The 15237-nt window shown below is 49.4% G+C and overlaps 1 protein-coding gene across 2 annotated transcripts; it reads right to left on the reverse strand.

The window, feature by feature from the left end:
• Window positions 1-213: 213 nt before the first annotated feature.
• KLHDC2 (kelch domain containing 2) lies at window positions 214-14983 on the reverse strand. Of its 2 annotated transcripts, none has more exons than XM_068416497.1 (14): window positions 14941-14983; window positions 12884-13051; window positions 11989-12068; window positions 11099-11216; window positions 10345-10460; window positions 7501-7582; window positions 7328-7411; window positions 5840-5920; window positions 5170-5228; window positions 4715-4824; window positions 4188-4260; window positions 3021-3108; window positions 1785-1837; window positions 214-1232 (listed from the first exon to the last, which is right to left on the reverse strand). In XM_068416497.1, the coding sequence occupies exons 2-14, from the start codon at window positions 13037-13039 to the stop codon at window positions 1109-1111; spliced, it is 1224 nt and encodes a 407-aa protein (XP_068272598.1). In that variant the 5' UTR covers window positions 13040-13051; window positions 14941-14983; the 3' UTR covers window positions 214-1108. The 2 variants fall into 2 exon arrangements, with proteins under 2 accessions (XP_068272598.1, XP_068272599.1); XM_068416498.1 differs by lacking the exon at window positions 14941-14983 and adding an exon at window positions 14879-14912.
• Between the last annotated feature and the right edge of the window lie 254 nt (window positions 14984-15237).

The raw sequence follows: 15237 nt of genomic DNA on the forward strand, positions 1-15237 counted from the left end.
CCACAGCGCCCGCTCCCTCCAGCACAGCCCAACTGGGCTGCGGAGTTGTTACTTCTGGGGAGGGGAGGAACATGCAGGGAGGAAGAACTGGAGCTTGAGAGTCAGAATAAACCCCATGTGCTGAGATCTGACATCTGCACCACCCCGAGCACTTACTCCAGCCACAGCTAAAGCTTACACAAGAAACCGCCGCAGGAATTACAATACAGGGAGTTTGTTCTACAAGTCAAAGGTTTTAATTTATTTTTTTTTGTTTTAGGACAGCTTAAACACGATTTCACCCCTTCCCCACAGCAGCACAGCCTGTTCCTTGTCCCCAGTGTCACCTGCTGCCAGAGCTGGGTCAGCAAACCCACCCCGCAGCCGCTCTCTGTGTACATCCAAGCTGCCATCCTTCGGGCTGTTCCAGCTGTAGGTGAGCTCCACCAGTTACTGACACAGCTGCCAACACGCCCCAGCAGTTCCAGTGACACTTCTCAGGGCAGAATATCTGCTACCTCAGGCTCACAACATAAAGAGTTCCGAAAAAAAACCAACCAAACTACACACAAGCGGAGCGGAGCGGTGCTTTAACAGCAGGAGGGTTATGACAGTTTATCATCAGCTCTGACAACATCCAATTCCCAAATCCCCTTTCTCTGCCCTGATTTATGGCCAAACATTGAGCAGCCCCTTCCCTAACGCTGCAGACTAAGCCAGGACTGCTCCCCTGGCACAGCAAGGTTGAGCCCAGCCTAAAGCAACACTCATGGTAGGCCTCAGTATTGACTTGCTGCACGAGGACCTCCTCAGGTCCTTGACTAGGGCCTCCATGACAAGTGTTTCCATGCACACCCCCCCCCCTCATCTTGCCAAACCCAGAACTAGTTTTAGCTTAAGCACAGTATACAGCTCCACTTGCATTAAATACATTTATTGCAAACATCTTTACACAAAAATAGGTTCTCTCTAGGCCATTCACATGCAACTTAAAGGCAAGAAGCAGCTACCCACGACGCTACGGCTATTTAACCTATACAAGTTTAATGTCTGCCACACTCGGTACGATTATTACACCTTCCTCGACCTGCTCCTCCGGGCACAGCTCATCAGTGACGGCTGCCAGGGCTCAGGAGCCCGAGGTGTTGTTGCTTCCAAAGCGCTGATTGACGCTGTGCAGCAAGTGCTTGGGGAGGCAGTTCCAGGAGCTGGCCAGCATCTCCTTAAAGCAAATGACGGCTTCGAGGCAGAGCCTTGGGGAGAGGAGACAGGGCTGTGTTAGCACAGCTCTGAACAGGGGCTGCAACATCAGCTCGGGCTGTACAGCTGGTTAGTGAGGGCTTGTGCTCAGCAGTGCCCAGCGCGGGCTGCTGAGAGGAACCTTGCTCTGTCCTCTCGTAACTGGCTGCTGCTCTTTCAGCATTCTTTAGGGGCAGAAATGGTTTCAAGTATTTTAGGAACAGAATCACAGGATGGTTTGGGTTGGAAGGGACCTTAAAGATCATCCAGTTCCAACCCCCTGCCACAGGCAGGGACACCTTCCACCAGACCAGGTTGCTCCAAGCCCCATCCAACCTGGCCTTGAACACTGCCAGGGAGGGGGCAGCCACAGCTTCTCTGGGCAACCTGGGCCAGGGTCTCACCACCCTCACAGCAAAGAATTCCTTCCTAAAATCTAATCTAAATCTCCCCTCTTTCAGTTTAAAACCATTCCCCATCGTCCTATAAGACACAGGTCTAGCAGTAACCCTGCACTACTTGTCTTAGATACACGACAATTTAACACTGAAGTTTTACTTTCTTACCTTACAAGAGATCTTGGTTGTAGAGAAAACACAAGTATTTCGTTACTGTGAGCCTGGGGGGAAGAGAGGCAGTTTGGTTACGTGGATTCACATTGTTAGCAGCCAAGGCTCACACTAAGGGACCTCGGAAAGGAAAGCAAACAGCCCAGCTCGGGGGGCTGGAGAGGCGGGCGGTGGGGAGTGGACTGGGCTTCACTTAAATCACGAGGGAGCAGCCAAGCTCAGTGCAGAATTGCTCTCCAGTTCCAGTTCTCTGCCAGTGCACAGAGCAGTGTTGCACCACTTGTTTGCCACTCACCCGTTCCAGCTGACGCCCACTGGTTCTGACACGAGCAGGTGCTTGTTCCCAGCCTCCCTTCCAGCCAAGTGGGGTTTGTACAGAGCTCAGGACACCCCCACGCTGGCTGAAGAGCCCCTTTCCCTTTTGTGTGATGCCCTGGAGGCATCATAGTGAAGAAATTACTTTGGGAGGGGCTCGCTGAAAACACCCCGTGAAAAGCACAGGGCAAAGCTAAAGCAGTTGGGAGATAACAGAATCACAGAATCACAGAATCAACCAGGTTGGAAGAGCCCTCGGGGATCATTGAGTCCAACCGTTGCCCTGACACCACCATGGTAACTAGACCAGGGCACTAAGTGCCATGGCCAGTCTTGTCTTAAACCCCTCCAGAGATGGTGACTCCACCACCTCCCTGGGCAGCCCCTTCCAATGGCTAATGACCCTTGCTGAGAAGAAATGCTTCCTCATGTCCAACCTGACCCTCCCCTGGCCAAGCTTGAGGCTGTGTCCTCTTGTCCTATCACTAGTTGCCTGGGAGAAGAGGCCGACTCCCACTGCGCTACAACCTCCCTTCAGGTAGTTGTAGACTGCACTAAGGTCACCTCTGAGCCTCCTCTTCTCCAGGCTAAACACCCCCAGCTCCTTCAGCCGTTCCTCGTAGGTCAGACCCTCCAGACCCTTCCCCAGCTTGGTCGCCCTCCTCTGCACTCGCTCCAAGGGAAACATACATGTGAGGGAAAGTCAGTCCTAGTTTGTTTAGATAATGACTAATGACCTGGTTTCCAGCAAAGCAGCAAAACATTTCCCCTTCAAGCCTTGTTTATGCCCCTTTGTCAGTCCTCACGAGATAACCCTGCCAACTACAAGCATTTCTCGCTGGCTGGGGCGATAAAGCCACCCGGCTCCTGCAGGAAGGGCCGGGCTGCACAGGAAGGGAAAGCTCAAAAGAAACTTACAGCTTTTGAATGGGCAAGTAAGTTGTTGGCACAGCCCCCGAAGACGATCACCTCTCCCTCTTCGCTTGCACAAGCGGTGTGCCACAACCTAGAAACAAGTCAGCACCACATTAAACCAACCAACCACCCCGCCCAGTGAGGCACGTTGAGGATTTGTGTTTCAAGTAACCACATGCACGTTTGCCCTTCCACCAGTGTGCTGTAGACGTGACTAATTCAACAGGGGTTTGTGTTCAGAGAAAGAAAACTGGCCAGCAAACCACGGGCTGGGTGAGGTGTCCTGGCTAGAGCGGAGCTGCAGGGCTCAGGGTGTGAAACCCACGGCCCTGTCGCATCTGGAGGATGGCTGGGACGATGATCCGCTTGCACAGACTTTATTTTCATGTCCCACTTGAGTTAAAAGACTGAATGAACACAGATTTTGCTCTCCTAAGACTTGGGGAAACAACTTGTCTCACGTGCATTCAGCAGCACCACGGCACTGCCCTGCTGCTCCAAGCGGGGAAAGGTGGGTGGGGGGCAGCAGCTCAGCCTGGTTACTGCCCCAGGGAAACAGACCCTTCCTCGTCCCCACGGGGGCAAGAGCAAGGCCCTGGGGGACAGGCCAGGAAGCATCACTGCTTTAACTCATTTAACCTCGGATCACACTTCCCCAAACAGACTGGATCACAGCTCACATGACACGAGTGTTTTCAATGCCATGTACATGCATCACAGTAGTTTTGATGCTTTTAAATTGCAGGTCATCATCTCTAATTTACTCAGCAGGAAGACAAAAATATCCTGGGCGTGCACAGGGTTAGCTGGAGCGAGGACACTCAGAACGGTGACACGTGCCTGTGTCCAGTTTGCTGGCAGAGCAAGAACACACAGGTTCCAGTTAGTTCTGGTGCTGGCACTCGCAGTCAGCCACCTCTGCAGCCAGATCAAGCCCTAAACCCCCGTGTTTCCTGCTGTTTCCCAAACTCAGAGCTATACACCACCTCTGCTGCCAGTCCTACTGCCATGCTCATCTTGCATTCAACACACCTGCCCTTCTGGGGCAGCAGCTAACATCTGTGTTGATAAGAAAAGTGAGTGCTGTGAAGAGGAACACGTGTCCTCTCTGACAGCCAACGTGAAAAGCTTCCTCACTCTTTAATGTTTCCAGGACAGCACCTCCCATACCTTGGTTTTTCAGAGTAGTTGTGCTCAAACTGTATCCATTCGTTCTTGCTGATACAATAAATCCAGGCATCACCTGAAAACACAAGCACAAGCCCAAATACAAACAGTACTGCGTTAGTTTTCACGTTTGCTGCAATACACGTGCACTCAGGTGTAACACAGTCTATTTTTGTTCTTAAATAAATCAATTTTTTTAGGAAAAACTCTATGATTTGGGCTATTTGAAAACAGGTGTTTAATAATGGTTTATGGGAGCGAAGCCAGAAGGGAGGGATGGAGAACTGTAAAGCTCTTACTAATTGCAGTTTGCATTATATAAATTTTTAGAGTAGATTAATTTCTACAAATAATAGTGTCTTAACACTCTCAGTGACTCCTCCTCTGTGAAATTAGCTGCTGACCATAAGGAGTTGGACCACAAGGGCATGGAAGGAATTCAGAAAGCATTGGAAGGTGACGAGGCAATCGTTCAAGCTTCTGTGCCCAAGAACACAAAGACAACACAAAATCCTTTTGGAATGACTTACTTAAGGGCTGCTTGTCAGTGGTGAATCCTCCAAAGAGAAAGAGGTGATCTGAGGAGATGGGTGTTAAGGAATGCCAGGATCGGCCAACGGGGCAAACGCCTTGCGTGATTCTGTGTGTCAATAAAAGCACCATGAATTACACACGAGCTACAATAAACCACTGCTGCTCTTTTCTGCTCTGATTATTTTTGATATTTGATGGATGCAGCTTCACACTGCGCGTCGCCCCTGAGCCAACAGCAAGTTTAATTTCTTTAGACAGAGCAAAAGAGTTGTTGCTCGTATCAATACTTCAAAGATCCTGACAGCAAGAGTCAGCAACTGAGCAGGAGGATCAGTTCTACTTGAGTTTACTTGCTGGAATTTACCAAGTGTCACTAGAATGATTAGAAGTGAATAAAAATGACACGTTCAGATCACTGTACAAACAAAAGAGCTCAAGTGTTAGTACCTACATTTCACTCCACTCCCATGTATCCAAATTCAGATAGTAAAGATCGTTCATTCTGGACTCCTACAACAAAGCAGACCATGGCTGAAATACTGCGTTTAGGTTTCAGTAACACATCACAGAATCAACCAGGTTGGAAGAGCCCTCTGGGATCATCGAGTCCAACCATTGCCCTGACACCACCATGGCAACTAGACCAGGGCACTAAGTGCCATGTCCAGGCTTTTCTTAAACACCTCCAGAGATGGGGACTCCACCACCTCCCTGGGCAGCCCCTTCCAATGTCTAATGACCCTTGCTGAGAAGAAATTCTTCCTAATGTCCAACCTGAACCTCCCCTGGCCAAGCTTGAGGCTGTGTCCTCTTGGCCTATCGCTGGTTGCCTGGGAGAAGAGGCCGACTCCCACTGTGCTACAACCTCCCTTCAGGTAGTTGTAGACTGCACTAAGGTCACCTCGGAGCCTCCTCTTCTCCAGGCTAAACACCCCCAGCTCCCTCAGCCGTTCCTCAGAGGTCAGACCCTCCAGACCCTTCACCAGCTTGGTCGCCCTCCTCTGGACTCGCTCCAACACCTCAACATCTTTCTTGCAGTGCGGGGCCCAGCACTGGACACAGGATTCAAGGTACGAACATATTCAAGGTATTTAACACTGTTAAACTGGGCTGGGGCTTACCCTGTATCTGCCACCAAACACGTAGCCCCTGTTCCCAACTGTAGCACAGGCGTGAGCTGCTCGTGGTGACGGAGTTTTACCCTGGGAAAAGAAAAGGTGAAGTAAGAAGAGAAGATGCCATTTCACCAGAAACCCGCAGCAGATCAAGCGAAGAGGAGCTAGGCTGAAGATGCCCAACACACACGAAGCACCACGGCTACAGCCACACCAGGCACCCTGGGAGGTGTGGGGCAACACAGACACGGTGGGGCAGGGCCCAGGCTCTTCTGGGGCCTCCCAGGAGAGCTCACGTGGGTGCCCTGCTCAAGGCAAGCAAGGTCTCCCAGTTCCACAAATCAGTGACCCGAGCAGATGAAAGGCTGAACTGAAGGTCAGATTTAAGGCCAACAAGGAACAGAGAGTGAAAAAACATCCAGTAAGTCATTCTGTGTGCACAAACTTGCTTTTTTTGATGGATGGAAGATCAGAAAACTCATTAAAAATGGGATTTTTTTTCCTCTTTAAGTGTCAGGCAAGATATAAATTTTGCTTTTAGAAGGGGGTTCAGTCACAGACCTTCGACTGTAAATGAGACAATGATATAATGAGTTGTTGAACAGTATTTTTCTTGAGTTACTTCTGAAATATTTGAGATCTGTCTGTAGTAAGACACAGTGATTCTTTGGTAATCTGAACAAGGAGTTACTTATCTCAAATTTAATTTCCTCCCATTCTGTGGCAGTATCACTCCATTTGCCTGTTCTGAATACTGCTGGGACGCTTCACGTGGTGTATACTTGCAATTAGGGAGGGTTTCCTTTTGTTTTATCACAATCCAGCACCCAAGTCCAAGGTACCAAATGTCACGTTACAGTGAGGATGACAGGAAACCACACATTTAGTTTTCCTGAGCTCCCCACGAGGATACAACACCACTGAAGCATGAGAGAAAGCAAGTCAATAGGAAAAAAAAGATGAAAAGATCAAAATAAAAGGCAAGTTTCCCCTTGCTGGAGGGGAGAGAGGACCTAGGTAAATGGTTTAAATCCAGTTCAAATGGCCTCAGGAATGCTACTGAACAGGCAGCAGGTAGATTTTATTTTGAGGGGATGTTTCCAAGGGTGGTTCTACCAAGAGTGTTTCAAACCCCTCCCCTACAAGCAGACTGCAAACACAAGCTAATGACACCTCACAGGGTCTGTATATAGGAGAGAAACCAGTGGTCCCACTTCGCTGGTCGGAGAGCGAGGCACAGGGAATGAACACAGCTGGCTCAGGAGGCACGAGAAGGGAAGAGAGCCCTGGTCACACAGGGCTAAGCTTGAGCTGCCGGCCAGCTGTCCACCCCAGGCTGGATCAGACAGACTGCGTGCCCAGGAGGGAAGCCAGAAGAGCATTTCTCACATCCTCCTGCTAGCACTGGGTATTTCAGAGAGCCCTTCCATTTTCTCTGAATCCTGGCATTTAAGAGCTGTAACTTCAAATAACTGACATAAGACTAATATTTACCGTAGTTATAGGCTGGCTCCAAGTAAAAGTTTCAGTGTCCAGAACATGCACGTGGTCGTTCCACCCTCTAGGAAGACCTGAATTCTTTAAAAAATATTAAATAAGCAAGAAGTTTTAATAAGTACTAATCAAATACTGAAGTTTAAATAGGAATTACTTCAAGGTTTACTTACCCAAAAAGAGGTTTCATCAAATTCAAAAGTTCCCCGTTGTTTCCCTTCAGGAAAATAACCATAGCCTCCAAAAAATATTAGCCTGAAACAAAACATGCATCAAGATCTATCAGAAATGCTACCACATCTCTTGCTACAAATTACAGTTCTGTAAAGGCTGCGCTCAAACAGAAGACAAGAAAACCAGGGACGCTCCTTTGCCTTCATGACTTCCAGTATGTCTACAACACAAGTTTTCCAGGTGTGGGGCCTTGTTTCTTGCCTAATCGACCCTACCACCCACATCAAATCCCTCTGGAGCTGCTTCCCAGGCCTCAGGCTTCCCAGCTTTGCTCTGGTTGAAGCTACCAGGCCTGCTGCCTGGTCCCTGCGCTTCAGCCTTCGCTACCAGGGCTCCCACGCAGCAGCCACAGGGGTTTATTCCTGCAGTTTTCTGCCTGTTTTCCCTAAGCCCCAAATGTTCACAGAGACTCCTGCAAGAAGCGAAGGGAAAGGGTTACAACTTGGGCATGGTCAAGGTGTGTGCTGGGCAGGGCAGGAGGAGACCAAGGGATGCGACATGCAGCAGACCCTCTACCAACGAAGCTGCCTGGGAAGTTTTTTTGGGGGAAAGACATTTTTCTTTGTACTTGTTGCATTTTGCTTCAAAGCCTGAAGAACAGTTACTATGAGCAGTCACTCATCTGTTTTTATTGTTCCTTTTGGTTTTTTAAAATGTAATTTAGCTTTATGTTTGGATTTTGGCACTTAGAAACGACTGGCACGGCTTTATCAAAAAGTCTTACCCAATTATGAAGCAAGAGAAAATCTACACCACCTAACTACACACCCACAACTCCAGTCTTGCACAGATCTACATCTAAACTGATCACATCAAGTACCCTTTCTCTCCACATCAAGAATCTGAAAACTAGCACCACAGGCAATTTCCTCTCTTTCATGAGTCCCCACAGCAAATATCCCAACAGTGAGCTTCCTCCCCACGTAATGGACAAAGCAGCACAGGCACCTGCAGCGTTATTCATCATACAGGGCTCAAACACAAGGACATGTGGTATCCCTGATCTCCTCTGCCCCAGCAGAGCCAGGGAGGACACAGTCAAGACCAGCTGTGCCAACAGGCAGAAGGTGCCTGTGCTGTCCAGGTAAGGTTTTGTAGGTAACAGCTTCAGCCCCCACCCTGACAAGACACTAAGAACCTGTAACAGTTGCCAGTAGTGACCAAAGAAGAGCTAGAGGCCCTCGACTGTCACTGCATATTCACCCCGGACCTCCTCAGCCCCTGGCATCAACACACCCCAGCAGCACTGGCCTGCAGCCTGCGGACAGAGCCCTCCTCTGTGGGGATCAGCCCTTCCAGCTTCTCCTGCAAAGGGACAATTCTGGCCGTGTGAGGTGTCACCTGTGCCAGAGCATTTTGGAGTCCTGTTCTCTGGAAGTCAGAAACCCTCTGAGAAACCAGCCCTGGACAGATGCTCCAAGAAGACAGCCAAAAGTCCCTGCCACCCCCGAGATAATTCACTTCCACCCACAACCTCCTGAGCAGCTGGGATACTGCAAGCTTGTGGAAGCAGAAGACTGTCTACCTACAACTGGGGCTTTCCTCGGCCTATCCTCCAGTGCCAGAAGGCTGGAACAATCTCATCCCACAGCTCCCTGCGTAGGGGACTGGCACTACACCGACCGAATTGGGGAGGAGGGTGCAAGGCAACAGTGATGTTTGCACACCAGCTCATCTGGCTTCAACTCCTTCTCCTTGTTTTCCTCATCTTTTCCACGGTTTGCAGTGCCAAAAGGCCTTCTGGCACCTCTGGGACACTATCCCAACACATTGAATCTGGTAACATCAACAGTTTACCTAACACATTCCTTGTTTTGTGCAATCAGCACAAAGCACAACGAATTAAGCATGTGCATTGCTGAAAAAGCCACACACAATTTTAAGATCAAAACGGCTTCCTGCTCTTCAGCTATCACAGAAATGCACGCTGTGCCACAAGGTGTGACTACAAGATTGCATTTTGTGTGACACGGGGGATCCTAGAACAGGCTGCTGTGAAGAATAATTCCTGATGCAATTGCCAAGAGGGCTGACGTGGATACAAGTAACCACGGTGCAGTGTCTTTAAAGCCATGTACTGAGAACACATCGTGGAAGATTTCCCTGTAACAAGCCTACACGTTGGACTGTGACCCACACAGATACTTTGCAGCTCACATATACCCAAACTGGGAGTGAGGTCTTTTTTCTTATAGAATCACAGACTGGTTTGGGTTGGAAGGGACCTTAAAGACCATCCAGTTCCAACCCCCTGCCACAGGCAGGGACACCTTCCACCAGACCAGGTTGCTCCAAGCCCCATCCAACCTGGCCTTGAACACTGCCAGGGAGGGGGCAGCCACAGCTTCTCTGGGCAACCTGGGCCAGGGTCTCACCACCCTCACAGCAAAGAATTTCTTCCTAATATCTCATCTCAATCTCCCCTCTTTCAGTTTAAAACCGTTCCCCCTCATCCTGTCACTCCATGCCCTTGTAAAAAGTCCCTCTCCTGCTTTCCTGTAGCCCCTTCAGGCACTGGAAGGTGCTAGAAGGTCTCCCCAGAGCCTTCTCTTCTCCAGGCTGAACAGCCCCAGCTCTCTCAGCCTGTCTTCAACCATTAAAGGACGGAGCAGTTTTTAAAGGCTGGCTGGGGAAGAGATCCAGCATCTTCCCGAAGCACATATGTGCTGCAGGCATGAAGTCCTTCTGCAGCTCTTGTTCAAACAAAAAGACACAACAACGACAAGGCTGAGAGTGAACAAAAGCAAACCCGCGCTGTGCTGGCTGCGGCGCTGGAGCCTTACTTGTTTCTGTAAACCCAAACGCCAAGTTTGTCCTTTGATGAAGGGGGTACCCCCTGACACTCCACTCTGACCCACTCCAGCACTTTGTCCGTGGATCTGGAATTTAACATGTAGAACTGTAGAAAATAAAAAGATTTGTTTTTACCCACACAGTTAGCTTAAAGCTTAAGTCTGACTGATGTTAAAATATTAACTTTTAATTAGCAGGTATTAGTATAGAAATACTCTAAAAGTTCTTTTCCTAGCTGCACAGAGCACTGACAATGTTTGGAACAAAATATGGATCCCAAGCTCCTTATCTTTATGCAGACTCAAGCCCCAAACAGTTTTTTACAAAAGTAACAGGACTATGGACATCGGGTGGTACCATCCAACAGCTGAAATGGGACGCAGAGAAGGTGTGTACAAAGCAGCAATTGTCTTACAATAAAAAAAAATCTGGTTTAAAAAAAGAAAATCACACAGGAACAACTGCAACCAGAACAAATAACAGCTCATGGTGTTTCCTCAGTGCTGGATACACGTTCAGCATCCCCTGATATTAACATTTAACCTCTGAAACGAGATCCAACCTGCCCAGTCATTCAAAAGAAAATGTTTCTGTGATTTATTACACATTTCTTGCTTTGGATGGATTTTTATCAACTGAAAAGGCCGCCTCTAGGTTTTGTTATAAAAAATTATTTATAAAAAATGGGAACAAAAGCTAATGAAGAGAAACTTGTGAGGAGAGATTTACTTTTCAATTACTAACCTTGTTTGTATTGCCACGGGCATGGTGTCCTCCAAACAGGTACACCACTCTGTCTACACACACGGCACAACTGCCAGACATGGAAGGGGGAACATCTCCCTCTGTTTTACTCTTCTTCCTAGAAGTACAGTTGAAAATATTTTATCTGATAAAAATGAACAATGATGATTTTATCTGGAGTGGAATTTTATAACACTCCCAGTATGTTTTTAATTATGATAAGGTCACTGTGGACCAGTCAGTTATGAGTTCTTCACTCCCTTGCAGGTTTAACAATTTACAACACTAACCTGGTAAGACGGAGGGAAGGGGGGAAAAAAGCAATTTAATTAATATGTTCTGTGGGGGAGGAATCCTGTCTGCCCAGCTCAGGAGTTTGGTATGCCTTTCACGTTCAAAATCCCCACAAAGATCCTCAGGCAAAGAGGATGTGCCTGTCCAAACTGAAGGTTTCTATTGTGCTACAGGATTTTTAACGTTTGTAAACATGGTAACCACAAAGGTGAGCCTCCAGCCCACGTCCAAGGCTCTCCCTAGCCACGACGACGTCTGGCAGCGCTGCTGAAACTGCACTTTCTGCCAATCAAAAGTGTACAAATACAATTTTCAGGTGCTATGTTCTATACCAGGCATCCCAGAACACTTCACACCGTTGATCACACACTCCTACACAAGCTGCCTTTCCTACTTCACCTGGTGAAACTATTTGCTGTTTTCACAGGAAAAACCTCAATGTTCTGGAAATATTGTACACATTTATGCAACAGTTTGACAGGTGGAAACAAAGAGGCTGGGGAATTCTCTCTCTGTTCACAGCCCCTGAGCGTGCTTTCTATACCAGTTTAAGAATCTATCATTTTTGCCCCCAAAACAACAAGTATTTACTGTACCATCTTCCAGTTTCCATGTTGTAGATCCAGATTTCATCTCTCGGCAGATAGAAGTCATAAAATCCCCTAACCTGGGCATTCTGCAGGACAGATCAGAAAAGAAAAAGCGACATCAGAAGGATGCTTGACAATATTGAATTACAGACTCCTGTGAATGTTTACACCGCCTCAGAGATCGAATCAAGGAACAGAAAACAGCTCCTGACCCTCCCACCTGCACATCAGCCCTCGCAGAGCAGGTATTAGCCTATTTTAGCTTCTGCTGGGGACCACACAACCTCCCAGCAGAGCCACAGACTGGGGTAAATGGAAGTTAAACCTCCTTTCCATAGCCCAAGCAGGACATCTAGGGTGCATAAATGAGCCAAAATTTCCTTTTTAATTCCTACACCCTCTGCACGACACCACCAGAACAACCCACTGCAGCTTTGTCTTGAGCTACCAGTTTATTCATTGACAATTCATCTTCATTCCTGTTAAAACTGTAAACCCACTTGGTTCTGCCTGCAGTACCCGCACACCCCAGCGTGATAAATAACAATAAATAAATAACCAACCTCTGATCATTAACATGCAATATGGAGTTGTGCTGATAACGCCGTGAATAAAAGCACCATTTTGCATTTCACATCAGACAATATTTCCTTCTCTTCCAACAGATACGTGAGGTGACACAGGCAAACACCACCCTGCACCCCATAAAAGTGATCTGTGCACCAAGATCTGCATTGATTTCGATATTTCAAAACTCTTCAATGTCATATTGTAATTTGTTAACTGGAGCTTTTCTTTTCCAGGGGAGCAATAATTTTACAGAGTCACTCCCCAATTAATGGGATGTGATTACCAGCACTATGGGTGGCAGAAAGCTCACTTAACAAGGAGACCAGCGTACCTTGTAGCCTCCCCAGACATACATGCAGCGCCCATCGGTGACTGCCACGTGCCCGCTGCGCTCAGCAGGGCTGTCGTTCTCCAGCTGCTCAAAGCTCTCCTCAGCTGGAGCCGGGAGCTCTTCATCTGCCTGCAGGTCTTCGTTATCATCGGCCATTTTGATACAGTGCTACGTGCACAGAATAACAGAGAGGACAGAGCTTGAAAACCATCAGGGGGAAACCACCAGAGGGAAAAAAAAGAAATGACACACTATTGTTTCTTTCACAATGATGTTTCAGGGGAAGAAGTCATCCCATCAGTCAAGAAAGTTTTAGATGGGGATTCCTCAGTTGTGTGTCATTTATAATGGCTTCAGTTGCCAATTTGAGCCAAGGCCTTTATCTTTTTTTTTAAAAACACACTTCAGAATCACAGAATCAATGAGGTTGGAAGAGCCCTCTGGGCTCATCGAGTCCAACCATTGCCCTGACACCACCATGGCAACTAGACCAGGGCACTAAGTGCCATGTCCAGGCTTTTCTTAAACCCCTCCAGAGATGGTGACTCCACCACCTCCCTGGGCAGCCCCTTCCAGTGTCTAATGATCCTTTCTGAGAAGAAATTCTTAAATACATCTATAAATACATATATAATATATCCACTTATCTATAAATACATTAATTGATGATGAAAAAACCAACCCACAGTGGAAACAATTTGAAAGCTTTCTCTACAACGTGGTTTTCACAAAAGTGAAAAACAAACCTTCCCATAGCTGTTAGATGCAGGACATGTTACCTATGCTAAAAAACCCCCCACAAAACAACCCCTCCCTGCTCCAAATCATGCTAGCACGCAGAAGGCCAAAACCCAGAGCGTCCTGGAAAGACAACAGCTACGCTCACCCAGCCTACAGCTCCCGAGCACCGTGCATTAGGGGTAAGAGCAGGGTCTGGTACGTGAGGAGCCCCAGGGCCACGCTGCCACTGGGGTCACTGGTAATTCAAAGCCCCAACTGTGGGAGGAATCAAGCCAGGAGGAGACGGTGAGGTCAGCCCTGCCAGGTCATCCTGGAGGCTGCCTGCACGCTCTGCCTCAGCCCGCCACGGAGCAGGGGGACCCCTGGAAAGCCAAAGCCACCTTCCACTTACAAGCCGTTCCCAAATCCCCTCCTGCTTTTAGCTTTCCTACATCTGTACGCTGAAACTGTCACCACACGAAGGTTTTCAGACACAGACGAAACGGCCAGGGAAGCTGGACAGTCCAAGCAATGGTTTTGTGCAACCAGGCAAACCAAGAGAAGTGAAAAGGACCTTAGTGAAACCACCAAACCCTGCACTCACGCAACATCCTCAACACCTACACCACTCCTGACAGATTTTTGTTTAATTTTAATTGCTCCAGTGACAGAGACACTACACCACCCTCGGTAGTTTATTTTTGAGCTTTAATTATGCTTTACATTAGAAAGCCTTACCCACACCTCAGTGAAATCTCTCTGCTTCAAGTTAACCAGATTTTTACTGACCTCCCCCCAGCCATCAGCGTTCTTTAATGATTTTTTTTAACCACCTGAGACACACTGGACAAATCCTGTCCCCCTTCAGCAATTTTTTAGTCCCGCACTCAAACACCTCTCACAAGTCACCGCAACGCCCAAGCCCTCTGTGGCTCTGCCCACATCCCTCACGACCCCCCACCGCCCAGCCGTGCTCTCCTCCCGTGTGAGGCAGCCCCGATAAATCGCACCTATCGGGACATACCCACAACCCAGGCCCCAGCCCGAGCGGCAGCCGCCCTGTGCAGAGCCAGCCGCCAGCACCGCGCTCCCCAGACCCGTTAACGGCTCCCCGGCCCTTCCCGCTCCCCGTCAAGGCCTGACCCCCGCTCTCCCCGTGCCCCACACCGCGCAGCCCCCTCCCGCCCCCTCCTCCCCCCCGCGCCCCCAGACCCGCGCTCCGGAGCCCCCCCGGCGCCCTGCCGAGCCGCCTCCCCTCTGCTCCCCGGGCCCTACCGCGGCGGCGGGGGCTGCGGGCCGGGCGGCTCGGCCGCCCCCTCCTCCCCTCCCGCCCTCACCTCAGCGGGCCGCGCGCCGTCAACATCCGCCGCGGGCGGCCGCTTCCGGCAGCGCCGCGCAGGCGCAGTCGGGCCCCGCCGCTGCCCGGGGCCGGGGGGGGCGCCTGGGCCTAGGCCTGGGCCGGTCCCTCCGCGAGTCCCCGCTCCGGTTGTTACCGGAGTGATGCCCGCACAGGAGGCGGGCGCGGAGCGGAGCCACAGCACATCGCCGGGGATTGTGACAGCGAGCGAGGCGTGGCTGCGGGGCGAGGAGGGGAAAGGGCAGCGCTGCGGCCCCTGACCGGCGCCTCCCGCCCC

Source organism: Nyctibius grandis, chromosome 20, assembly GCF_013368605.1.
Source record: "Nyctibius grandis isolate bNycGra1 chromosome 20, bNycGra1.pri, whole genome shotgun sequence".
NCBI classification, from domain to species: domain Eukaryota; kingdom Metazoa; phylum Chordata; class Aves; order Nyctibiiformes; family Nyctibiidae; genus Nyctibius; species Nyctibius grandis.